Here is a 27862-nt window from a genome sequence, read left to right on the forward strand (position 1 = left end):
TGCAGTGTCGTTTAAGGGCCCAGAGATCACGGGCATCCAGTATGGTTTTACGGCCTTGACCCTTACGCACAGAGATTGTTCCAGATTCTCTGAATCTTCGGATGATGTTATGCACAGATGATGATGATAGATGCAAAGTCTTTGCATTTTTTTGCTGGGTAACACCTTTCTGATATTGCGCCACTATCTTTCTGCGCATCATTGTGGGAATTGGTGATCCTCTACCCATCTTGGCTTCTGAGAGACACTGCCACTCTGAGAAGCTCTTTTTATACCCAATCATGTTGCCAATTGACCTAATTAGTGTTAATTGGTCTTCCAGATCTTCGTTATGCTCAAATTTACTTTTTCCAGCCTCTTATTGCTACTTGTCCCAACTTTTGGGGGATTTGTTGACACTGTGAAAATTTTAATCAACGTATTTTTCCTTCAAAATGATACATTTGCTCGGATTAAACATTTGATGTCATCTACGTTCTATTACAAATAAAATATTGACATTTGCCATCTCCACATCATTGCATTCAGTTTTTATTCACAATTTGTTTAGTGTCCCAACTTTTTGGGAATCCGGTTTGTATTTAGTCATTAAAAAGTAAACTTTGCCAATTAAAAGCTTTTCTTAATAATCTCCTCTTTGAAATAACTAAATGTTACAGGGTTTGTTAAATTAGGACTAGAAACAAGCACATTTTCCAAATTCTTTTGGGTTCAATTTGGTACAAATAAATTTGGTCCAAATGAAAAGTTTCCTAATCGTCTTAAAAAGTCATGGAACACACTCTGGGGTCTCCTAGGGCTGTATCCAACCCATTTTAGGCTCTTTAATGTAAAGACAATATTAGTAATGACAAAGTGACGGCATCATATATTATAACACTGTCAGATTCATTTTTATTTAAAAAAAACTTCCATAAAGTATCCTTTTTTTGTGGCAGATGCCTTCTGCTCTGTCTTTTGATCTGTAAAATGGTGTCTACCATTTCAAGGGATTTGTGCCGAATAAATTGTAAACATTTTAGATTCACCGAAATTCTAATCTTTTAGGAAATTCGTAACAAATTTGACTCATGTAGAATTGATTTGCTTATCTCTAACTAAGACTACTCCCTTTCTTGAGGCTGCTTTTCTATTTGCTATATGTTATATTTTATGTTGCATACCCATTAGCATGAGAGGAGCTATGCAATGATAAAGCTGCATATATTATATACACTAAATACAGCAATATACAAGTGCTAAATACAGCAATATACAAGTGCAGCATAACCCCTTCCCGACTGCCCACTGTATATACATTCTATCTGCACATGCCCCGTGAAGATAGCACGTACATACACGTGCAGGCAGCGCTTTAATCGCTGTGCTGATCAGGAGAAGACAGGAGCGGTTTATTACTGCTTCTGCCTTCTCCTGTGCTGACAGGAAAGCGGTACCTGAGCACAGGGGGGAGAGAGCAGGAAGCAGAAGAGACGCTTCCTCTGTTAATCCCAGTGGTCACGTAACCCCCGGGGGTGTCTGGGGCAGAAGCAGAGCTGCAGGGTCTAAGGAGACCCTGATCAGCTCTGCCTTTGTGTAATGCCTCCACAAGGGGCTGTTTTCTCCTGTAACTGGGACTCCTGTGCATGCCACAGTTACAGTGGAAACAGTGGAGAAAAAAAGGAAAATAAAAAGTCAGTGTCCTCCAGAGGTCTTTTAATAACCTCCTGGGGGAAATATTATGTGCCAAAAATAAAGTTAACTATAAGTAAAAAAATAAATAAATAAAAAATATATAAATTAAAAAATGTAAGAAAAAAAATGAAAAATGCAGTCGCTAACAGAGACCGTCACCATAGTCGCTTTGTTCGCTCAAACCTATAAATGTTATATATGCAAACAATCATCACAAAATAGAGAATCCATTGCAATAATAATTTTTTGGGTCATTTTTAATATTTAAGAAATAAAAAGCTATAATTAAAAAAATATACTTTTTAATAATAATAAGCGGTTTTCCTCCAAATGAAAGCTAAAAAAAGGGGGAAAAAAACCTTCTAATAAGAAGTCCTAAGTGTCAAGTAAAAAAAAAAAAAAAAAAAAAAAATGCTGGTAGTCAAACAGATAAAAAACTACGGTCACTAAACCACCACGTGCACAAAATCACAAAAAGTTGCATGGACATTTAGGCCTTTTTTGGGCCTGGTCATGAAAGGGATAAACACAGATTTATTTTAGGTGATGACATCAAACATAATAAAATCTTGCAACTATTGATGCATTTTTATACAATTTAGTGCATATGCTTCTGCCAAAGTAGGTGTTTGGAAAGGAAATTAAAACACAGAAAAAAAGGCTAACTTCTATGTTCCATGTATAAATATAGCACAAAATTCCCATTTATTTTCAAATTTTCATTTGCTCTGCCATGAAGAAAATCATATGTTGCATGCATGTAATCACTTCTCTCTTTCACAGCAAAACAATTTACAAGTCCAGTGAAATCTTCCAACCGGCTGCCTAGCGCCCACACACAGAGTCCCTGCCATGCCAGCTCTTACAGCTATGGTCAGTGTAGTGAAGACACCCACATAGCAGCAGCTGCTGCCATCCTCAACCTTTCCACCCGCTGCAGGGAAGCAGCAGCAGAGATCCTGTCCAACAAACCATTGGGTCTGTCTGCCAAGGTAGGAGAATCCAAGATCCTGGAGGTTGTAGTGGCTACTGAGCTGTGAATAAACTGCTTTTCACATTAGAGTTAAATCCCGCAAAAAAGAGGAATATGCTGTACAGTATCTGCAATAACTTTGTGGAGGGGGATTCTACAAGGCAAAAGCATGTCATTTTGGTTTCTGGGTCTTCATTGAGAATCAAAGCTGAATTAAGAGATCCATAGGGTGTAAGTCATGCCCAATTGGCCTCTGCAGCAATTTGGGAGAAGGGAAAGTTGTTAAATTTTTTCCATGGGTAATGGAGCTGAATTTTTGAGCTGCATATTTTAGACAGCTATGATTTTCTGGAGGCATATGGATTTGGTAACCATTTCTTGCTCTCATTATTCTAGGAGATTTCATGCAGGGTCTCCTCCGTGTGGATGACCAGAGTACATGCTGAATTAAGCATGTCCTAATATATTTACCATGAATGGAAAGTGATAGTTTAGCCCTCCTTTATTAAAACCCTACAGTGAGTCTGGTTATATTAATCAATTTCTTAACCCCTAAGTGACCACCCATGTAAAGTGCTTACAGAGGGAGCGAACTCCCTCTGTCTCCCATCGGCACCCCACAAATTTGATTGTGGGGTGCTGATGTGTGTGAAGATTAGCTGGGGTCTCATGTAGGCCCCAGACCAGCCTTTCTGGCGCAGCCTGCTGGTCAATGTCAGAACAGCAAATGATATTAAAATGCAATGCACTATAGGGTTAATGTATTGGTTTTTCAAAATCAATCAGAATGTTGCCTTTTATAGTCCCCTTGTGGGACTATTAAGTGGTAAAAAAAATGTAAAAAAAAAACCCCATTAATTTAATAAAATAAATTACACTTTTTTCCATTGAAAATACGCTTTTCAATGAAAAAAATTGCAAAAAAACTCCCCCATATGTTTGTTATTGCCATGTCCTTATCGACCTGGACTACATAAATATCATGTAAATTATCCCCTACGGTGAACGCCGTAAAAAAATATAAAAAATGACAGAATTACTCATTTATTCTTAGTTGCCACCGAAAAAACGTAATAACAAGCGATAAAAAAGTGCCATTTACTCCAAAATTATACCAATGAAAAATACAAGTCGTCCTGCAAAAATCAAGCTCTCACACAACGCCATGAAAAGAAAAAAAATACAATTGTGTCTTTGGAAGTGGTAATGCAAAAACATTTTTTGCTTTTCAAAAATAAAGGGTTTTATTGCAAAAAAGTAGTAAAACAGAAAAAAAAACTATATGTATTTGATATCACTGTAATCGCAATGACCCATAGAATAAAGATATTATGTTATTTTTACTGAAAAATGAATGCCATAAAATGTATAACGTAAAAAAAACACAGTGGCAGTATTGTTTTTTTTTTCCCATCTCCCAGAAATAGGTAATAAAAGTTAATGAGAAAATTATGTGTACCCAAAATGGTGCTATTAAAAACTACAACCTGTCCTGCAAAAAACAAGCCCTCATAATCCTATATAGTTGGAAAAATAAAAAAGTTATAGCTCTTGGAACGCGACGATAAAAAAAAGGAAGAAAAATGCTTGATCAATAAGGCCCAAAACAGGTCGGTCACTAAGTGGTTAAGGTTTAGTTCCAAAAAGTCAGATGAATGATATCCACTTAAATAGACTAACGCTGCTTATTTCATGATTGCACGCCAACACTTTCTTTTTAAGGATTACAGTATATGCAAGACAGGTAGAATAATGTGTGATGAAGTCTTAAATATATATAATTTTAACCTTCTTTAAGGAGCTATAGGTAAGCAAGTAACACAGTTACATAAACAGTGAGTTGTTTAACCACACTTAAAGGGGTTGGTCATTTTTTGGCTGCTTGTGACCAATGTGTATGTAAGATGACTAAATGGCACTTATTAATATAGCCTTTGTTTAAATTCTCTACCATTTTCTATATTTCATTATTTTTATCCCCTAATTTGACAAGTATTTTGTGCTGTCCACACATAGGTCTTGTCCATTAAATGGCTGCTGATGGAGGGTCATTTGAGCAGGAAAATGATCTCCATTTGATATCACCAGCATTCAAACACATTGTGTCTGAACTAAACTCCCAACAGTGCAAGTGGAGATGCAGGTGCAGGGTATTTGAATGGAGCAGACATCACATGGAGGTGATTTGGCTGGTCACACGACCTTCCATCAGCAGCCATTTTGTAGACAGCATAAAAGACTTGGCAAACACGGGGGCATACCTGATGAAACATAGAAAGTGGCACAGAATTTCAACAAAGGCTATATTAGTAAGTAGAAATTGTATTTAAAAAAAAAAGCTAGAAAAAAGAGAATGAGGTTATCCAAATTCTTTCAAGGGATCAACTAAGTGCCCCTGAAGAAGTGGAGAGAGGCGCCAACAGGACTGTGACTTAGTTACGTAAAGAGATGTAAAAGATGTGAAAGAAATGGAGTCGAAGTAGGCTGCTTCACTTAGTGTTAGCAATGCTTAAAGAGGACCTTTCATCTGGCAAAATATTGTGAACTAAGTGTCATGATCTGTAGAGCGGCGCCCACGGATCTCACTGCACTTACTATTGTCCCTATGCGCCGCTCCGTTCTCCTGCTATGCCCTCCTGGTATGTTCGATCACTTGGTTATAGTATGAGGAGACTGCCCTTGTTCTCCTGGGCGTCTCCTTCTCCTAGGCTGTAGCGCTGGCCAATCGCAGAGCAGAGTTCACAGCCTGGGAAAAGAAGACGCCCAGGAGAACAAGGGCAGTCTCCTCCTACTATAACCAAGTGACCGAACATACCAGAGGGCATAGCAGGAGAACGGTGCGGTGCCCAGGGATAATAGTAAGTGCAGTGAGATCCCTGGGCTCTGCTGTACAAATCATGACACTTAGTTCACAATGTTTTGCCAGATGAAAGGTCCTCTTGAAAACTGTATCAATGAAGTGAATGAAAGGTATATCAATTACCAGTGAAGTGATTATGTCCAAGCCTAGTGGACGAAACCACACCGATAAGAGAGAAGGAGAGGAGAGCCAAACTTCTAATCTAGTACCAGATGGTGTTAAGAATCAATCTATTATGTGGTGGTTAATAGATAAATAACCTTACACACAAGGAAAAAGGAGATGAATAAAATGTTATAAGTATCGGTAACCCAATAAATCACTGTGACCAGAAATGGACTAGACACCAGTGTGCAGATGTGCCCAATATAGATCAAAGTAAAATTAATGAATGCTATTAAAATAGGTAATTATATACCAAATGAGAAGAGGAAGGACTTTCCACTCACATCACACGGGGGGAGTCACATCCAGGATAAGCTCAAGACACCTGGGGTGAGTCCTCCCCGGCCGGGATCGTTTGTAGAATGGTAGAGATCCAGGTAAGTAGGCCAGGTCTGTGGTGGAGATCGAAAATAGCAGCCGGGTCCTCAACTTCATGAAATTTCTCTTTAATATAGAATAAATATACAGCTCAACACATTTCGGGGGTCCATACAATACCCCCTTTATCAGGAGCAGATAAAAAAGGTAAGTAAAATCCACAGGTATATATACACACAAGTATGAAGGTAAGAAAAAGGCGCCAACCTTGTGGGCGGGGCCCCGGAAATGTACAGGTATAAGCCATTGGATATATAAAGTTCTTACAATGATCATAAGAAGTATCCATAAATGTTGGTGTGTGAATTCACAGATGAAAACTTAGGTAGTATAAACAGATCTTATAAGTTACTTGTTTAGTCCGGTAACTGGCAGCGGTACCGGAAGTGATGCCCGTGGAACGCACAGAACCATATGTGCGTTCCACTGGACTCAAATATTATTGCAGACACATAAACTAATATAGAGATGAGTAGAAGATATATAATAAACCAGATTGGTAATAAATATCAGGTACATTGCCTACTTGCAGTGTAGAGCCAGGGATCAGGAAGCATCCGTGTAGCGAGCTGTCCCAGGAAATGACGTCACTGGTGGAATGCACACAGTCACGTGCGCTTTCCACCTCGCCATCCGGATGTTCCTGTATACAAACGGGTCGCAGGGATAGTTGTGTAACGGGCGGCCCCAGGAGATGGCGTCACTAGTGGAACGCGCACAGTCACTTGTGTGCTCCACCTCGTAGCGATCCATGCGCTCCAATAACACTACAAAGCGTGAGGTGTAGCGCCCCGTATTAGCGAAAATTGGTGAACGGTACCGTCGCCAGTTACCGGACTAAACAAGTAACTTATAAGATCTGTTTATACTACCTAAGTTTTCATCTGTGAATTCACACACCAACATTTATGGATACTTCTTATGATCATTGTAAGAACTTTATATATCCAATGGCTTATACCTGTGTATACCTGTACATGATGTCATTTCCGGGGCCCCGCCCACAAGGGTTTGGAGTTTTTTTTTACCCTCATACTTGTGTGTATATATACCTGTGGATTTTACTTACCTTTTTTTTATCTGCTCCTGATGAAGGGGGTATTGTATGGACCCCCGAAACGCGTTGAGCCATATATTTATTATATATTAAAGAGAGATTTCATGAAGTTGAGGATCTGGCTGCAATTTTCGATCTCCACCGCAGACCTGGCTTACTTACCTGGGTATCTACCATTCTACGAACGATCCCAGCCGGGGGGGTTGGACTCACCCCAGGTGTCTTGAGCTTATCCTGGAGGTGACCCCCGTGTGACGAGAGTGGAAAGTCCTTCCTCTTCTCAATTGGTGTATAATTGCCTATTTTAATAGCATTCAGTAATTTTGGGCACATTTACACACTGGTGTCTAGTCCATTTCTGGTCACAGTGATTTATTGGGTTACCGATACTTATAAAATTTTATAACATTTTATTCATCTCCTTTTTCCTTGTGTGTCAGGTTATTTATCTATTAACCACCACATACTAGATTGATTCTTAACACCATCTGGTACTAGATTAGAAGTTTGGCTCTCCTCTCCTTCTCTCTTATCGGTGTGGTTTCGTCCACTAGGCTTGGACATAATCACTTCACTGGTAATTCACTATATTAGTAAGTGCCAGGTAGTCATCATACAAACACATTGATCTACCCCTTTAAAATTGTTTTCCTGGAGTTTAATAAAATATTGATGATCTGTCCTTAGAATAGGTGAATGGGAGAGAGCTGCAGCAATCAGTAACAACACAGCGTACTGAACTTAGCCTGGTTCTGTAGCATCTGCACACATCTAATCAGCAGGAGTATCAGAAGAAAGACCACTGGTCACATGTTGATGATCTATCCTAAGGCTACAGTAGGGCACCAATTTTTAAATCTCAGAAAACCTTTAATTATAGTAAAACGATTTATTGTCGTAGGCTACTTTCCCACTTGCGGCAGAGTGATCCGGCGAGCAGTTCCATCTCTGGAACTGCCTGCCGGATCCGTCAATACGTATGCCAACTGATGGTATTTGTAAGACTGATCAGGATCCGGTGTCATCCAGAAAACGGATCCGGCATTTATATATTTTTACATTTTTTTGCAGTCTGCGCATGCAGCATTCCGGTATTTTAAATGCATTCAGGCAAGTGTTCAGTTTTTTGGGCCGAAGATAAAACCGTAGCAGGCTGTGGTTTTATCTCTGTCCTGATGAGTCAAAAAGACTGAACTGAAGACATCCTGATGCCTGAACGGAATGCTCTCCATTCAGAATGCATGGGGATAAAACTGATCTGTTCTTTTCCGGTATTGAGCCTCTAGGACGGAACTCTATGCCGGAAAAGAAAAACGCTAGTGTGAAAGTACCATTACTTTGTTTTGTTTACTTGAAGTTGGATACATTCTTACCAATAAGGTTACATACACAGGACAGTGAAAAAAATGTCCATTAAAAACGGATAAACCTTTTTTAACAAACTTTTTTTCACTGATGCCTTTCTGAAAAATGGACTTTTAGGTTCCATTCACACGTCCGCAATTTTGTTCCACATTTTGCGGAACGGAATTGCGGACTCATTCATTTTTTGGGGCAGCACAGGCATATTCTATTAGTGCCGGCAATGTGCGGTCCGCAAAATGCAGAATGCACATTACCGCTTTCTGTTTTTTGCGGGGGAAGTCGGTGAGTGAAAAACAGTTCTATTTTTTTACATCCGTTATTCACTGGCTGTCAAAAAAAGTGCCATGTAAATAAACCTATAGACTACTATTGGTCTTAAAACGGACGTGTAATGCCATTAAAAAAACATCCATCACATGTCGTGTGTGTGTAGCCTAACTCTTTCATGAAGGTTGAATCTTATATATTATACCCTTCATTATGTGCATTCTTCTGTACTATCTTTTACCTTCCAGTATACTAATCCTTCTAAAGGACGTGTTGTTGTGTAATCGTGTTGAAATAAGCAGCATTAGGCAAGTCTACTCACATGGAAATCATTTTTTGGAAATAAACCTTAGGAAACAGATCATTATACCCAACCTCGCTGCAAGGTCTTAATAAAGGAGGGCTAAACTATCACTTTCTCTTCATGGTAAATAGATTAGGACATGCTTAATTCAGCATGTACTCTGCTCATTCACACGGAGGAGACCCTGCATGAAATCTCCTAGAACAATGACAACCAGAAAGTTACCAAATCCATATGCATCTCCAAAAAATCAAATTTATCTAAAATCATCAGTTATACAGCTCAATTACCCATGGAAAAGGTGTAACAATTTTTCCTTCCCACTAATTGCCAAAGAAGGTAATTGGCGGTGCCTTACACCTTAATGGTCTCATGATTTGACTCTGAATCTCAAGAAAGACAAAAACAAAAACGGTATGCTTTATATTGATTTTAATATCCTGGAAACCCCCTTTAAAGTGAATGTGCCATCACAAAAAGACCTACTGTTTAAATAATGTTTTTACGTGAAACACATTTTAAAGTATTTTAGTAATGTTATTATAAATTTTCCATGTCAATATCTACAAAAAAAAAATGTAATCCTGCAGTTTTCGCACTGGCCGCTCTGCCTAATAATATGTGCCCTTTATTGGTCTTTACAGATCACTTTACTGAGATTATCTTCTTATCCATACAGGCAGGATTAGAATGACAGATATCACATAGATAGATAGATAGATAGATAAACAAATATATGGCAGCACTAGAGCAAAATAAGCATAAATTGAGGGGATTAGACCATTGCCCAATATACAAAATAGCAAAAAGGCAATATAAAAATGCTAAAAGTTTATTCACCCATGTAGATGAGCGATGTTTTGGCTCAACCTCAGAGCCTTTCTTGAGCCTTGAGAAAGGCTCTAAGGTTGAGTCGAAACGTTGCGTATCCACAAGTGTAAATAAACTTTTAGCATTTTTATATTTTTTTGAGTGTTGCCTTTTTGCCATTTTAGATAGATAGATAACACAGGATCTACTATTCACAATAGGGGATATCACAGCTTATGTACTCCCTCCTGACCTCTGCAATGGTCACAGAGCATGTCTACAAAATGTTCCCATAGAAGTTAATGAGTCAGCTCCTGTCCATTGTGTCTATTGCCCAATGGGGCTGCTGAAAAGCATATCCCTAAAAAAGCATATCACTATTCTCCTTCTCCAAGGGGCATGTCCATATACAGTGTGTGTGTGTGAGGCCACACATCAACTAATAATTTACTGACAATGCAGAGATCTAACATCATTGATGAGCGGCGGAGAAAATATTAGAATTTGCGATATTTCACAAATATTTAGGTGAATATTCATCATATATTTACAAATTTGAGAATTTGTGATCTCGTTATTATTTTCTTGATTGCGAAAATAGGCAATCGGAAAATTTGCGATACAAAAATTTGTGATCAACCCTACACCTAAAGTCAAAGATATTGCAGCTTTCTAATTGGCCCACAGGCAAGAAGCCGTGAGGGATCATGGGTACTGATGAAAAAAATCTAGAATATTCGCGATTACGAAGATATAGCACTATATTCTAGATATTTGCGAATTCTCAAAGTTCCAATATTTGTGATAAAAATTAGCGATTAGAATATTCACGATTAACACTACCTAACATAACATGCTCCAGAATTGTAATTCCACTGGGAATACAATTACTGCAACAATAGACATTTCAGGAAAGCCGACAGGTCTGTTTTTTAAAGGTCATGTAAATTCCCTCTGCAGAGACACTGGGTTTATATTGTATACACATTATAGTGCCTCTTGCTCTGAGAGGCAGCCCATGCTCCTTTCAACACCAAAGTGCCAATGCTACGATTGGAAATCCAAACTGGGTGTTGCTCAGTGGGTAAAAAAAGGGTCTATCTAGTAAGAGACTCCTTTTAAGCTGAGACATGTGGGTGCAGAATCTAACCAGAGCTACTTGAACCCTATGGAAAAGTGAAGTAACTACCATAACCAGTACATCCGTTTTATTCTATGTAGAGACAGTCTCCAAAAAGTCAGCCAAGTGCAATCTGATGTGATCAGCATATTGGAGATTACCTCTTTTATTCTCCCATAACCAGAACACATAATACAAGGTGGATGCGAGCCTAGAGTCTGATTTGCTCTGATTCCCTGACACAAATAAGAGCTGGAATCAGATACGAAATCCTGGTTTCCTGCTACATCAGTTTTTCTTAGTTTGTACAAAATTGGCAAACCAATGCCGTGTTTTCCTTTACATAATCTGGCAGTTAACTCCCTGAGAACACTACTATGATAAACCCCCAGTAAGGGTTTGCTTATGGAAACTTGATCTCAATTAATTATTAGTAATTAGTGTTAAGTGAATTGAAGTGTCCGAAAAGGACTTCGATCCAAATTTCAAGGAAAATTTGATTTGCCGCAAAGCCGATTTTCCCCTGAAAAGGGGTAAAAATAAATAAATCATACTCACCTCACCCATTTGAGTGTGAAAAGTCCTCGGCCGCTATCACGATAGAAGATCCCATCTCGCATACAGTGAAATATGACGTCACCATGCTGGCCGATGTGATGACATCATCATTCGCCGAGTGAGATTTTGTCTTGGATCTTCAATCAAGATGGTGGCGTTGGGCTCTTTGTGATCAAATGGATGACGTATGATTTTATATATTTTTTTTTATTATAGACCTTAGTATTAATGTCAGATGCCGCAATGAACATGGGATCTGAGAAGTACAATGACAGGAAGTGACATAATTGCCACTCCCTGTCATAGCACCCACTACTTACAAATAAATGTGTTTAGTGACAAAGTAATTCGTTCAGAAGCAATTTTTCTTGTAAAATTCAGTGAAGCAGCTGAATTTAATTTTCAAGAACTTTGCTCAACACTAATGGTTTATCAAAGAGGTATCTCTTAAAGGGAAAGAACCTTCCAAATTATGGCAGTAACAGGACTGTTCTTTATCTTTGGGAGATATCTCTTTGCATATTATTTTTCCATGGAACATTGCCACAGTCTCCATTGCCACACACCAAATTCCCCAACACTATTACTGAAATGCAGACCCACACCTGCAAGGAACCTCCACCATGCTTCACTGTTGCTTGTAGACACTCATTAGTGTACCGCTCTCAAGTCCATCTGCAAACTAACTGCCTTCTGTTACAGTCAAACATTTCAAATTTTGACTCATCAGTCAAAAGCAATGGCTGTAATTTTTCTGCTTCCCAGTTCCTATGTTTTTGTGCATAGTTGAGTTGCTTGGCCTTGTTTCCACAATGAAGGTATGGCCATGAAAACCATTTCTGGCCAGACTTCAAACTGTAGATGGGTGTATTTGGGTCCCAATGGTTTCTGCCAGTTCTGAGCTGAGGGCACTACTGGACATGTTCTGATGCATGATGTATCTGATGCATTGGCTGGCCACTGTATCTACGGTCCTCAGTGTTTTGCGCATTTCTTTGTGCTTCTTCAAAAGAGCTTAAAGGGAATCTGTCACCTGGTTTGACCATATTAAGCTCTCACCATTGCCATGTATAATAAATTACCTTCTCTCCTGCAGTGGTTTTCTTTCTTATTTTCATGCTTTTATTTTGCAAAAAAAGCTAACTTTGTGTTATGCAAATGAACCCTGAAGGTGCCCAGAGGGGCGTTATCTTCACCCTCTGAGCCCAGTAACGCCCCCCTGCAGTGCCTAGCCCGCCTTAGTTTATAGCCTAAGCAAGCCTCCTCGATATGTAATAATGTCCCACTGTCTATTTTAATGGTACCGCCCCCTCTGCTACATCAGGTAATTCATTCAAACCAGGCACCTTGAATCTTCAGTTAGTCCGGCTAAAATCTTGCACAGGCGCAGTACCGCCTACTGCCTGCGCCTGTGCGATCCAACAGCGATAAGAAGACTTCACTGGGCTCTGCGCATGCCCAGTGACACTTTTGAGGCTTTTGCCCTTAGGAGCGGTTGGATTGCACAGGCGCAGGCAGTAGGCGGTACTGCGCCTGCGCAAGATTTCAGCCAGACTAACTGAAGATTCAAGGTGCCTGGTTTCAATGAATTAACTGACATAGCATAGGGGGCGGCGCCGTTAAACTAGACAGTGGGATGTTACTACATAGCGAGGAGGCGTGCTTGGACATAAACTAAGGCAGGCTAGGCACTGCAGGGGGGCGTTACTGAGCTCAGAGGGTGAAGAATAACGCCCCTCTGGGCACCTTCAGGGTTCATTTGCATAACACAAAGTTCGCTTTTTTTAGCAAAATGAAAGCATGAAAATAAGAAAGAAAACCACTGCGGGAGAGAAGGTAATTTATTACACATGGCAATGGTGAGAGCTTAATATGGTCAAACCAGATGACAGATTCCCTTTAAAGAGCACATCTTGAAACTTCAGTCTGCTTTGAAATATTTCCCTGGGAGTGACCTTGCTGATGCAGTATAACTACCTTCTGTCTTGTTGCTGTGCCCAGTCTTGTCATGATGTACTCTTTGACTGTGACATGACAATGTCTTCCACAACCTCACCATTGTAGCATGGTGTGTCTGTTTCTCTCCCAATTTTAAGCCTCCTACAGAGCTGTTTCTGTTTCAGTTAATGACCATGTTTCGATCTACAGTACATATGAAAATTGAGATTATTATCACCTATTTCATATAATTGGTTAATCATACACCTGACTATAACCCTGTACTTAGAAGTGTACCTAAAAGTGTTCCTTGAAGAATTAGGTTTTAAAGACAAAGAATGTTCATGGCTAGGGATGAGCGAACTCGAACTGTATAGTTCGGGTTCGTACCGAATTTTGGGGTGTCCGTGACACGGACCCGAACCCGGACATTTTCGTAAAAGTCCGGGTTCGGGTTCGGTGTTCGTCGCTTTCTTGGCGCTTTTGTGACGCTTTCTTGGCGCTTTTTGAAAGGCTGCAAAGCAGCCAATCAACAAGCGTCATACTACTTGCCCCAAGAGGCCATCACAGCCATGCCTACTATTGGCATGGCTGTGATTGGCCAGAGCACCATGTGACCCAGCCTCTATTTAAGCTGGAGTCACATAGCGCCGCCCGTCACTCTGCTCTGATTAGCGTAGGGAGAGGTTGCGGCTGCGACAGTAGGGCGAGATTAGGCAGATTAACTCCTCCAAAGGACTTGATTAACTGATCGATCTGCAGCTGTGGATCATTGAGCTGCTGATCCTCAATTGCTCACTGTTTTTAGGCTGCACAGACCGTTTGTCAGTCTCATTTTTCTGGGGTGATCGGCGGCCATTTTGTGTCTTGTGGTGCGCCAGCACAAGCTGCGACCAAGTGCATTTAACCCTCAATGGTGTGGTTGTTTTTTGGCTAAAGCCTACATCAGGGTGAAGCTGTCACACCAAGTGCATTTAACCAGCAATAGTCTGTTCATTTTTTGGCCATATACAAAATCAGGGGCAAGCTGCGCCTGTCACCAAGTGCATTTAACCCTCAATGGTGTGGTTGTTTTTTGGCTAAAGCCTACATCAGGGTGAAGCTGTGACACCAAGTGCATTTAACCAGCAATAGTCTGTTCATTTTTTGGCCATATACAAAATCAGGGGCAAGCTGCGCCTGTCACCAAGTGCATTTAACCCTCAATGGTGTGGTTGTTTTTTGGCTAAAGCCTACATCAGGGTGAAGCTGTCACACCAAGTGCATTTAACCAGCAATAGTCTGTTCATTTTTTGGCCATATACAAAATCAGGGGCAAGCTGCGCCTGTCACCAAGTGCATTTAACCCTCAATGGTGTGGTTGTTTTTTGGCTAAAGCCTACATCAGGGTGAAGCTGTCACACCAAGTGCATTTAACCAGCAATAGTCTGTTTATTTTTTGGCCATATCCCAGTCTAATTCTGTCACTAAATCCATACCGGTCACCCAGCGCCTAAATACTAGGCCTCAAATTTATATCCAGCTAAATCTGTCCCTAGTGCTGTAGCTGGGCGAGTTATTTAGTGTCCGTTCAAGCACATTTCTTGTTCTGGGTTGAAATACAATTCCCAATTTAGCAATTTCATAATTTAGTGGTTCCTGCTATATCAGAGCTATTTGAAATCTATCCCAAAAAGGGTATATAATATTGAAGGTGCACATTGGGTCATTCAGAATAACTTCACACACACCCGCTACTGTGTATTTCCAAGTCTAATTCTGTCACTAAACCCATACCTGTCACCCAGCGCCTAAATACTAGGCCTCAAATTTAAATCCCTCTAAATCTCTCGTTACCGCTGTACTGTTGTTGCTGGGCAAGATATTTAGTGTCCGTCAAAGCACATTTTTTGTTCTGGGTTGAAGTACAATTCCCAATTTAGCAATTTCATAATTTAGTGGTTTCTGCTATATCAGAGCTATTTGAAATCTATCCCTAAAAGGGTATATAATATTGAAGGTGCACATTGGGTCATTCAGAATAACTTCACACACACCGCTTCTGTGCATTTCCAAGTCTAATTCTGTCACTAAATCCATACCGGTGACCCAGCGCCTAAATACTAGGCCTCAAATTTAAATCCCTCTAAATCTCTCGTTACCCACCGCTGTACTGTTGTTGCTGGGCAAGATATTTAGTGTCCGTCAAAGCACATTTTTTGTTCTGGGTTGAAGTACAATTCCCAATTTAGCAATTTCATAATTTAGTGGTTCTGCTATATCAGAGCTATTTGAAATCTATCCCTAAAAGGGTATATAATATTGAAGGTGCACATAGGGTCATTCAGAATAACTTCACACACACCGCTACTGTGCATTTCCAAGTCTAATTCTGTCACTAAATCCATACCGGTGACCCAGCGCCTAAATACTAGGCCTCAAATTTAAATCCCTCTAAATCTCTCGTTACCCGCTGTACTGTTGTTGCTGGGCAAGATATTTAGTGTCCGTCAAAGCACATTTTTTGTTCTGGGTTGAAGTACAATTCCCAATTTAGCAATTTCATAATTTAGTGGTTTCTGCTATATCAGAGCTATTTGAAATCTATCCCTAAAAGGGTATATAATATTGAAGGTGCACATTAGGGTCATTCAGAATAACTTCACACACACCGCTTCTGTGCATTTCCAAGTCTAATTCTGTCACTAAATCCATACCGGTGACCCAGCGCCTAAATACTAGGCCTCAAATTTAAATCCCTCTAAATCTCTCGTTACCCCGCTGTACTGTTGTTGCTGGGCAAGATATTTAGTGTCCGTCAAAGCACATTTTTTGTTCTGGGTTGAAGTACAATTCCCAATTTAGCAATTTCATAATTTAGTGGTTTCTGCTATATCAGAGCTATTTGAAATCTATCCCTAAAAGGGTATATAATATTGAAGGTGCACATTGGGTCATTCAGAATAACTTCACACACACGCTTCTGTGCATTTCCAAGTCTAATTCTGTCACTAAAACCATACCTGTCACCCAGCGCCTAAATACTAGGCCTCAAATTTAAATCCCTCTAAATCTCTCGTTACCCCGCTGTACTGTTGTTGCTGGGCAAGATATTTAGTGTCCGTCAAAGCACATTTTTTGTTCTGGGTTGAAGTACAATTCCCAATTTAGCAATTTCATAATTTAGTGGTTTCTGCTATATCAGAGCTATTTGAAATCTATCCCTAAAAGGGTATATAATATTGAAGGTGCACATTGGGTCATTCAGAATAACTTCACACACACGCTTCTGTGCATTTCCAAGTCTAATTCTGTCACTAAATCCATACCGGTGACCCAGCGCCTAAATACTAGGCCTCAAATTTAAATCCCTCTAAATCTCTCGTTACCCACCGCTGTACTGTTGTTGCTGGGCAAGATATTTAGTGTCCGTCAAAGCACATTTTTTGTTCTGGGTTGAAGTACAATTCCCAATTTAGCAATTTCATAATTTAGTGGTTTCTGCTATATCAGAGCTATTTGAAATCTATCCCTAAAAGGGTATATAATATTGAAGGTGCACATAGGGTCATTCAGAATAACTTCACACACACGCTTCTGTGCATTTCCAAGTCTAATTCTGTCACTAAACCCATACCTGTCACCCAGCGCCTAAATACTAGGCCTCAAATTTAAATCCCTCTAAATCTCTCGTTACCCGCTGTACTGTTGTTGCTGGGCAAGATATTTAGTGTCCGTCAAAGCACATTTTTTGTTCTGGGTTGAAGTACAATTCCCAATTTAGCAATTTCATAATTTAGTGGTTTCTGCTATATCAGAGCTATTTGAAATCTATCCCTAAAAGGGTATATAATATTGAAGGTGCACATTGGGTCATTCAGAATAACTTCACACACACGCTTCTGTGCATTTCCAAGTCTAATTCTGTCACTAAATCCATACCGGTGACCCAGCGCCTAAATACTAGGCCTCAAATTTAAATCCCTCTAAATCTCTCGTTACCCACCGCTGTACTGTTGTTGCTGGGCAAGATATTTAGTGTCCGTCAAAGCACATTTTTTGTTCTGGGTTGAAGTACAATTCCCAATTTAGCAATTTCATAATTTAGTGGTTTCTGCTATATCAGAGCTATTTGAAATCTATCCCTAAAAGGGTATATAATATTGAAGGTGCACATAGGGTCATTCAGAATAACTTCACACACACGCTTCTGTGCATTTCCAAGTCTAATTCTGTCACTAAATCCATACCTGTCACCCAGCGCCTAAATACTAGGCCTCAAATTTAAATCCCTCTAAATCTCTCGTTACCACCGCTGTACTGTTGTTGCTGGGCAAGATATTTAGTGTCCGTCAAAGCACATTTTTTGTTCTGGGTTGAAGTACAATTCCCAATTTAGCAATTTCATAATTTAGTGGTTTCTGCTATATCAGAGCTATTTGAAATCTATCCCTAAAAGGGTATATAATATTGAAGGTGCACATTGGGTCATTCAGAATAACTTCACACACACGCTTCTGTGCATTTCCAAGTCTAATTCTGTCACTAAATCCATACCGGTGACCCAGCGCCTAAATACTAGGCCTCAAATTTAAATCCCTCTAAATCTCTCGTTACCCACCGCTGTACTGTTGTTGCTGGGCAAGATATTTAGTGTCCGTCAAAGCACATTTTTTGTTCTGGGTTGAAGTACAATTCCCAATTTAGCAATTTCATAATTTAGTGGTTTCTGCTATATCAGAGCTATTTGAAATCTATCCCTAAAAGGGTATATAATATTGAAGGTGCACATAGGGTCATTCAGAATAACTTCACACACACGCTTCTGTGCATTTCCAAGTCTAATTCTGTCACTAAATCCATACCGGTGACCCAGCGCCTAAATACTAGGCCTCAAATTTAAATCCCTCTAAATCTCTCGTTACCCGCTGTCCTGTTGTAGCTGGGAAAGTTATTTAGTGTCCGTCAAAGCACATTTTTTGTTCTGGGTTGAAGTACAATTCCCAATTTAGCAATTTCATAATTTAGTGGTTTCTGCTATATCAGAGCTATTTGAAATCTATCCCTAAAAGGGTATATAATATTGAAGGTGCACATAGGGTCATTCAGAATAACTTCACACACACGCTTCTGTGCATTTCCAAGTCTAATTCTGTCACTAAATCCATACCGGTGACCCAGCGCCTAAATACTAGGCCTCAAATTTAAATCCCTCTAAATCTCTCGTTACCGCTGTCCTGTTGTAGCTGGGAAAGTTATTTAGTGCCCGTCAAAGCACATTTTTTGTTCTGGGTTGAAGTACAATTCCCAATTTAGCAATTTCATAATTTAGTGGTTCCTGCTATATCAGAGCTATTTGAAATCTATCCCAAAAAGGGTATATAATATTCAAGGTGCACATTGGGTCATTCAGAATAACTTCACACACACGCTTCTGTGCATTTCCAAGTCTAATTCTGTCACTAAATCCATACCGGTCACCCAGCGCCTAAATACTAGGCCTCAAATTTATATCCCGCTGAATTTGAATACAATACATTGGGCCAAATAATATATTTGTTGTTGTGGTGAACCATAACAATGAGAAAAACATCTAGTAAGGGACGCGGACGTGGACATGGTCGTGGTGGTGTTAGTGGACCCTCTGGTGCTGGGAGAGGACGTGGCCGTTCTGCCACATCCACACGTCCTAGTGTACCAACTACCTCAGGTCCCAGTAGCCGCCAGAATTTACAGCGATATATGGTGGGGCCCAATGCCGTTCTAAGGATGGTAAGGCCTGAGCAGGTACAGGCATTAGTCAATTGGGTGGCCGACAGTGGATCCAGCACGTTCACATTATCTCCCACCCAGTCTTCTGCAGAAAGCGCACAGATGGCGCCTGAAAACCAACCCCATCAGTCTGTCACATCACCCCCATGCATACCAGGGAAACTGTCTCAGCCTCAAGTTATGCAGCAGTCTCTTATGCTGTTTGAAGACTCCGCTGGCAGGGTTTCCCAAGGGCATCCACCTAGCCCTTCCCCAGCGGTGAAAGACATAGAATGCACTGACGCACAACCACTTATGTTTCCTGATGATGAGGACATGGGAATACCACCTCAGCATGTCTCTGATGATGACGAAACACAGGTGCCAACTGCTGCGTCTTTCTGCAGTGTGCAGACTGAACAGGAGGTCAGGGATCAAGACTGGGTGGAAGACGATGCAGGGGACGATGAGGTCCTAGACCCCACATGGAATGAAGGTCGTGCCACTGACTTTCACAGTTCGGAGGAAGAGGCAGTGGTGAGACCGAGCCAACAGCGTAGCAAAAGAGGGAGCAGTGGGCAAAAGCAGAACACCCGCCGCCAAGAGACTCCGCCTGCTACTGACCGCCGCCATCTGGGACCGAGCACCCCAAAGGCAGCTTCAAGGAGTTCCCTGGCATGGCACTTCTTCAAACAATGTGCTGACGACAAGACCCGAGTGGTTTGCACGCTGTGCCATCAGAGCCTGAAGCGAGGCATTAACGTTCTGAACCTGAGCACAACCTGCATGACCAGGCACCTGCATGCAAAGCATGAACTGCAGTGGAGTAAACACCTTAAAACCAAGGAAGTCACTCAGGCTCCCCCTGCTACCTCTTCTGCTGCTGCCGCCTCGGCCTATTCTGCTGCTGCCGCCTCGGCCTCTTCCTCCGCCTCTGGAGGAACGTTGGCACCTGCCGCCCAGCAAACAGGGGATGTACCACCAACACCACCACCACCACCTCCGTCACCAAGCGTCTCAACCATGTCACACGCCAGCGTTCAGCTCTCCATCTCACAAACATTTGATAGAAAGCGTAAATTCCCACCTAGCCACCCTCGATCCCTGGCCCTGAATGCCAGCATTTCTAAACTACTGGCCTATGAAATGCTGTCATTTAGGCTGGTGGACACAGACAGCTTCAAACAGCTCATGTCGCTTGCTGTCCCACAGTATGTTGTTCCCAGCCGGCACTACTTCTCCAAGAGAGCCGTGCCTTCCCTGCACAACCAAGTATCCGATAAAATCAAGTGTGCACTGCGCAACGCCATCTGTAGCAAGGTCCACCTAACCACAGATACGTGGACCAGTAAGCACGGCCAGGGACGCTATATCTCCCTAACTGCACACTGGGTAAATGTAGTGGCAGCTGGGCCCCAGGCGGAGAGCTGTTTGGCGCACGTCCTGCCGCCGCCAAGGATCGCAGGGCAACATTCTTTGCCTCCTGTTGCCACCTCCTCCTTCTCGGCTTCCTCCTCCTCTTCTTCCACCTGCTCATCCAGTCAGCCACACACCTTCACCACCAACTTCAGCACAGCCCGGGGTAAACGTCAGCAGGCCATTCTGAAACTCATATGTTTGGGGGACAGGCCCCACACCGCACAGGAGTTGTGGCGGGGTATTGAACAACAGACCGACGAGTGGTTGCTGCCGGTGAGCCTCAAGCCCGGCCTGGTGGTGTGTGATAATGGGCGAAATCTCGTTGCAGCTCTGGGACTAGCCAATTTGACGCACATCCCTTGCTTGGCGCATGTGCTGAATTTGGTGGTGCAGAAGTTCATTCACAACTACCCCGACATGTCAGAGCTGCTGCATAAAGTGCGGGCCGTCTGTTCGCGCTTCCGGCGTTCACATCCTGCCGCTGCTCGCCTGTCTGCGCTACAGCGTAACTTCGGCCTTCCCGCTCACCGCCTCATATGCGACGTGCCCACCAGGTGGAACTCCACCTTGCACATGCTGGACAGACTGTGCGAGCAGCAGCAGGCCATAGTGGAGTTTCAGCTGCAGCACGCACGGGTCAGTCGCACTACAGAACAGCACCACTTCACCACCAATGACTGGGCCTCCATGCGAGACCTGTGTGCCCTGTTGCGCTGTTTCGAGTACTCCACCAACATGGCCAGTGGCGATGACACCGTTATCAGCGTTACAATACCACTTCTATGTCTCCTTGAGAAAACACTTAGGGCGATGATGGAACAGGAGGTGGCCCAGGAGGAGGAGGAGGAGGATGAGGAAGAGGGGTCATTTTTAGCACTTTCAGGCCAGTCTCTTCGAAGTGACTCAGAGGGAGGTTTTTTGCAACAGCAGAGGCCAGGTACAAATGTGGCCAGCCAGGGCCCACTACTGGAGGACGAGGAGGACGAGGATGAGGAGGAGGTGGAGGAGGATGAGGATGAAGCATGGTCACAGCGGGGTGGCACCCAACGCAGCTCGGGTCCATCACTGGTGCGTGGCTGGGGGGAAAGGCAGGACGATGACGATACGCCTCCCACAGAGGACAGCTTGTCCTTACCCCTGGGCAGCCTGGCACACATGAGCGACTACATGCTGCAGTGCCTGCGCAACGACAGCAGAGTTGCCCACATTTTAACCTGTGCGGACTACTGGGTTGCCACCCTGCTGGATCCACGCTACAAAGACAATGTGCCCACCTTACTTCCTGCACTGGAGCGTGATAGGAAGATGCGCGAGTACAAGCGCACGTTGGTAGACGCGCTACTGAGAGCATTCCCAAATGTCACAGGGGAACAAGTGGAAGCCCAAGGCCAAGGCAGAGGAGGAGCAAGAGGTCGCCAAGGCAGCTGTGTCACGGCCAGCTCCTCTGAGGGCAGGGTTAGCATGGCAGAGATGTGGAAAACTTTTGTCAACACGCCACAGCTAACTGCACCACCACCTGATACGCAACGTGTTAGCAGGAGGCAACATTTCACTAACATGGTGGAACAGTACGTGTGCACACCCCTCCACGTACTGACTGATGGTTCGGCCCCATTCAACTTCTGGGTCTCTAAATTGTCCACGTGGCCAGAGCTAGCCTTTTATGCCTTGGAGGTGCTGGCCTGCCCGGCAGCCAGCGTTTTGTCTGAACGTGTATTCAGCACGGCAGGGGGCGTCATTACAGACAAACGCAGCCGCCTGTCTACAGCCAATGTGGACAAGCTGACGTTCATAAAAATGAACCAGGCATGGATCCCACAGGACCTGTCCGTCCCTTGTCCAGATTAGACATTAACTACCTCCCCATAACCATATATTATTGGACTCCAGGGCACTTCCTCATTCAATCCTATTTTTATTTTCATTTTACCATTATATTGCGATGCTACCCAAAGTTGAATGAACCTCTCCTCTGCCTGTGTGCTAGGCCTAAATATATGCCAATGGACTGTTGCAGTGGTGGCTGACATGAAGCCTGATTCTCTGCTATGACATGCAGACTAATTCTCTGCTGACATGAAGCCAGATTGTCTGTTACGGGACCTCTCTCCTCTGCCTGGGTGCTGGGCCTAAATTTATGACAATGGACTGTTGCAGTGGTGGCTGACGTGAAGCCTGATTCTCTGCTATGACATGCAGACTGATTCTCTGCTGTCATGAAGCCAGATTGTCTGTTACGGGACCTTTCTCCTCTACCTGGGTTCTGGGCCTAAATTTATGAAAATTGACTCTTACAGTGGTGGGTGACATGAAGCCTGATTCTCTGCTATGATATGAAGACTGATTCTCTGCTGACATGAAGCCAGATTGTCTGTTACGGGACCTTTCTCCTCTGCCTGGGTTCTGGGCCTAAATTTATGAAAATTGACTCTTACAGTGGTGGGTGACGTGAAGCCTGATTCTCTGCTATGATATGAAGACTGATTCTCTGCTGACATGAAGCCAGATTGTCTGTTACGGGACCTTTCTCCTCTGCCTGGGTTCTGGGCCTAAATTTATGAAAATTGACTCTTACAGTGGTGGGTGACGTGAAGCCTGATTCTCTGCTATGATATGAAGACTGATTCTCTGCTGACATGAAGCCAGATTGTCTGTTACGGGACCTTTCTCCTCTGCCTGGGTTCTGGGCCTAAATTTATGAAAATTGACTCTTACAGTGGTGGGTGACGTGAAGCCTGATTCTCTGCTATGATATGAAGACTGATTCTCTGCTGACATGAAGCCAGATTGTCTGTTACGGGACCTTTCTCCTCTGCCTGGGTTCTGGGCCTAAATTTATGAAAATTGACTCTTACAGTGGTGGGTGACGTGAAGCCTGATTCTCTGCTATGATATGAAGACTGATTCTCTGCTGACATGAAGCCAGATTGTCTGTTACGGGACCTTTCTCCTCTGCCTGGGTTCTGGGCCTAAATTTATGAAAATTGACTCTTACAGTGGTGGGTGACGTGAAGCCTGATTCTCTGCTATGATATGAAGACTGATTCTCTGCTGACATGAAGCCAGATTGTCTGTTACGGGACCTTTCTCCTCTGCCTGGGTTCTGGGCCTAAATTTATGAAAATTGACTCTTACAGTGGTGGGTGACGTGAAGCCTGATTCTCTGCTATGATATGAAGACTGATTCTCTGCTGACATGAAGCCAGATTCTCTGTTACGGGACCTCTCTCCTCTGCCTGGGTGCTGGGCCTAAATTTATGACAATGGACTGTTGCAGTGGTGGCTGACGTGAAGCCTGATTCTCTGCTATGACATGCAGACTGATTCTCTGCTGACATGAAGCCAGATTCTCTGTTACGGGACCTCTCTCCTCTGCCTGTGTGTGTGCTGGGCCTAAATATATGCCAATGGACTGTTGCAGTGGTGGCTGACGTGAAGCCTCATTCTCTGCTATGACATGCAGACTAATTCTCTGCTGACATGAAGACAGATTCTCTGTTACGGGACCTCTCTCCTCTGCCTGGGTGCCGGGGCCTAAATATCTGAGAATGGACTGTTCTAGTGGTGGGTGACGGGAAGCCAGATTCTCTGCTATGGAACCTCTCTCCAATTGATTTTGGTTAATTTTTATTTATTTAATTTTTATTTTAATTCATTTCCCTATCCACATTTGTTTGCAGGGGATTTACCTACATGTTGCTGCCTTTTGCAGCCCTCTAGCTCTTTCCTGGGCTGTTTTACAGCCTTTTTAGTGCCGAAAAGTTCGGGTCCCCATTGACTTCAATGGGGTTCGGGTTCGGGACGAAGTTCGGATCGGGTTCGGATCCCGAACCCGAACATTTCCGGGATGTTCGGCCGAACTTCTCGAACCCGAACATCCAGGTGTTCGCTCAACTCTATTCATGGCAAATATTGATTTCATTTAATTTTCCTTTTATTGTTATTCACTTTGTATTTTGTTAATTGATGAAAATAAACTATTAAGTTAACACTTAACACTTATTTTTGAAGGCAGTCTTACTTTCTCCACACCTGCCTTTTGCACACTTTTGCACAGTACTTTTTTTTGCAACTATTGCAAAATGGTTAAAGTGATTTTCTGGGACTCAAGTATTAGGCTAGGTCTACACGACGACATTTGTCGCGCAACATTTTGTTGCACTAATGTCGCGCAACAATTTTTATAATGGCAGTCTATGCTGATGCACTGCAACATGCGACATGCTGCGACTGCGACGCAACAGTCGCAGAAAAATCCATCTCGAATGGCTTTTCTGCGACTGTTGCGTCGCAGTCGCAGCATGTTGCATGTTGCAGTGCGACACCATAGACTGCCATTATAAAAATTGTTGCGCAACATCAGTGCAAAAAAATGTTGCGCGACAAATGTTGTCATGTAGACCTAGCCTTAATGACCTATCCTGTAGACATGTGATCAATGTCACATTGGTGGCAGTCTGACTCCCATTACCCTTGTTGATCAGCTGCTTGAAGAGCTCTCTTCATAGTATACCAAGCACAACAACGTACACTGTATAGTGCTTGGCTTTGTATTGTCGTTCAATCTGATTCACTTGAATGAGACTGAGCTGCAGGAAGGAGGGGATGTCACAGACCAAGGAAGATTTAAAGACCATATACGTGATAAGAAAAAAAAAGGTTAGCCTTTTTTTTTAACTATAAACAGTGTCCCTCTTTTTTTTGGCCCGGGGTTAGTATTGGGGTTTAGCCCCATTAACTTGAATGGGTATAACTTGCAAAACAACACAACCCATGGACATGAGTGGTGCTGGTTCTGGAAAGAATGTGACTCCTAATGTCATACAACCTTATTATTTCTAATCATTATGACTGTAACAGCAACTGCTGTGCGCTGATGTTCCTCTGCTTACTGCCGCGGTTCCGGGTGCCGCGTTCAGCGGTGATCTGCGGTCGGTGCTTTCTATTTCACAGCTGTAGTCCTGGGCTCTGTCTGTGTGGGTGCTGTTATACTGGATCTTCTCCATTCTTTGTCGTTTATGGACAACACCCTCGTACTCCTCTTCCTGTTCCTACATCTTCTGGAGTACCAGCTGCTGATTCATTTTTTAGGGATTTTTTGAAGATTTGGCGTTACACTAAGGACTGTATTAATAAAGCGGTGACCCGCATGAAAACTACTGTGGACAAGAAAAGAAGACAACCGCCTCAGTTCTCATCTGAAGATAAGGTATGGCTCTCCTCTAAAATCATCCGCTTAAGGGTTCCCAGTTACAACTTTGCTCCTAGATTCCTTGGACCCTTTGAAGTATTGAGGAGGATCAACAAAGTGACATACAAGTTACGTCTGCTTCTCTCTCTCTCTGCATATTCCTAATGCCTTCCACATGTCCTTGCTAAAACCAGTAGTCCTTAATCGCTTCTCGACGGCTCCTTGTACTCCAACTCTGGTATCTGAAGATTCTGATGAGACATTTGAGGTCAAAGACATCCTGGACATCAAGAAGCGTGGCAAGAAGACCTACTATCTTGTAGACTGGAAGGGCTTTGGTCCTGAGGAGAGATCTTGGGAACCAGAGGAGAACATTCATACTCCGAGCCTGATTAGAAAGTTTTCAGTCTCATTGTGAGTTCAAGAAGAGGGGGTGTAAGGGGGAGTACTGTAAAAGTGGCTGCTGTGTGCCTCTGTTTTCCTGCTTACTGCCGCGGTTCTGGGAGCTGTGTTCAGCGGTGATCTGCGGTCGGTGCTTCCCATTTCACCGCTGCAGTCCTAGGCTCTATCTGTGTGGGTGCTGTTGTTCTGGATCCACTCCACAGTTTGCTCTCAGCCCTGGCCATAGCATGCTTGTTGTTTGTTCCTGCTGCACTTCCTTAAGGGCCGGAACGTGTCACTTCCTGGGCTTTGTGGCCTAGGTCATGTGACCTCGCTGACCTATCCTAGCCCTCCTGTGCATATATAAGTGGCTCAGCCTCAGCGTAAAGATCCTTGTGTCCTGCTAAGGTTCCTGATAACCACTTGTGTTACTGCATTCCTGACTCATATTTGTGTTCCTGGATTCTGCTGCCCGTTTGCCTTGACTCTCCTGTTGCCGACCCGGATTGCCTGACCTGTACCTGTGCCGCCTGCCCTGACCTTTTGCCTGTCTGACTATGCCTCTGCCTCATCCTTCGGTCCTGCACTGTTGCTCCTGGTAACCCTATCGCCTGTACTTCTGGTACCTTTTTCCGCTACCTCCTGATCCACCTGGACCAGCTGCCTCGTGTGCCTATCCTCCTCAAGAGGTAGCAACCTGGTATTCCCCTTGGGAAAGTCCATCCTCACTATCAGGAGTACTGTGAAGAACAGTGGGACTCGAGGCACAGTGGGTTCACACCCGCTGATTCATGGCAATGACTATGACCTCTATGGTTTTGTTTAATTAATCTATATAAAAAAATATAAAAAAATACCTAGTGAAACATATAACCTTCATTTGTGCATATAAACTGCAAAATATATGACTTTTGTCTATAATGGGGGAAGAAAAAGTAATGTCTTGCTAATATTAAATGACAGTCAGCCATTTAGTTAGCTTCAAATGACATCTGGCGTTAGCAGTGAATAAATAGTAAATTGGCCTGACTGTTAGAAGTAAACATTAGAAGCTGTTGAGGAAAAAGGGTTCAGTACATTGTTAAAGGCTGGGTGTGGAATACAGCATATCTGCTATGTGTAAGTTGTCGTTTGACTCAGAGAATCATCTATGGATGGGACATCTGTTGCGAGACTGACACACAGTTTTCAAATTTTTACTATTAACCCGAACAACTTGGTAAAAAAATTAAAATAAATCCTACTTGTACAAATTTCTGAACATATAGTGAGAATAGCAGGTAAAATTCAGCAGTTTGACGACAGTAAAATTTGATCATTGGCATTTATAATTTTTGCAACGTACTAATCATATAACTGGTCCGATTTCAGAGGCAAGTACAATCAGTATGTATTCATTGCACTGGAGTCTTTAAATGGGTTGTGAGAAGATTACTATAGAATAGCCCTTGAAATGCTGCTGGGTAAATAACAGAAGAGAGAACTCATTATGCTCATCCCTCCTGAGAAAATGAATCATTAAGTGGATTATTTGTTGCCATAGTGTATTGTGAGACCAGTGTTTTTATTAGGAAAAATTGAACAATTAAAAGAAGTCTATGGTGACTTTCTGCAAATGCCATAATAAAGATGTTTGTGTGGTCTTTATATCCCTAGTCAGAAGAATGAGTGT

The 27862-nt window shown here is 42.6% G+C and overlaps 1 protein-coding gene across 1 annotated transcript in view; it reads left to right on the plus strand.

Moving 5' to 3' along the window:
• Nucleotides 1–27862, plus strand: part of ST18 (ST18 C2H2C-type zinc finger transcription factor) — a 197697-nt gene that overhangs the window by 24399 nt on the left and 145436 nt on the right. Inside the window, exon 7 of the mRNA XM_044295392.1 lies at nt 2458–2666. Within this exon, the coding sequence (XP_044151327.1) occupies nt 2458–2666 (209 nt within the window). The remainder of the gene's footprint in view (nt 1–2457; nt 2667–27862) is intronic.

The sequence above is a fragment of the Bufo gargarizans genome, chromosome 5 (genome assembly GCF_014858855.1).
Source record: "Bufo gargarizans isolate SCDJY-AF-19 chromosome 5, ASM1485885v1, whole genome shotgun sequence".
Taxonomy (NCBI): Eukaryota; Metazoa; Chordata; class Amphibia; order Anura; family Bufonidae; genus Bufo; species Bufo gargarizans.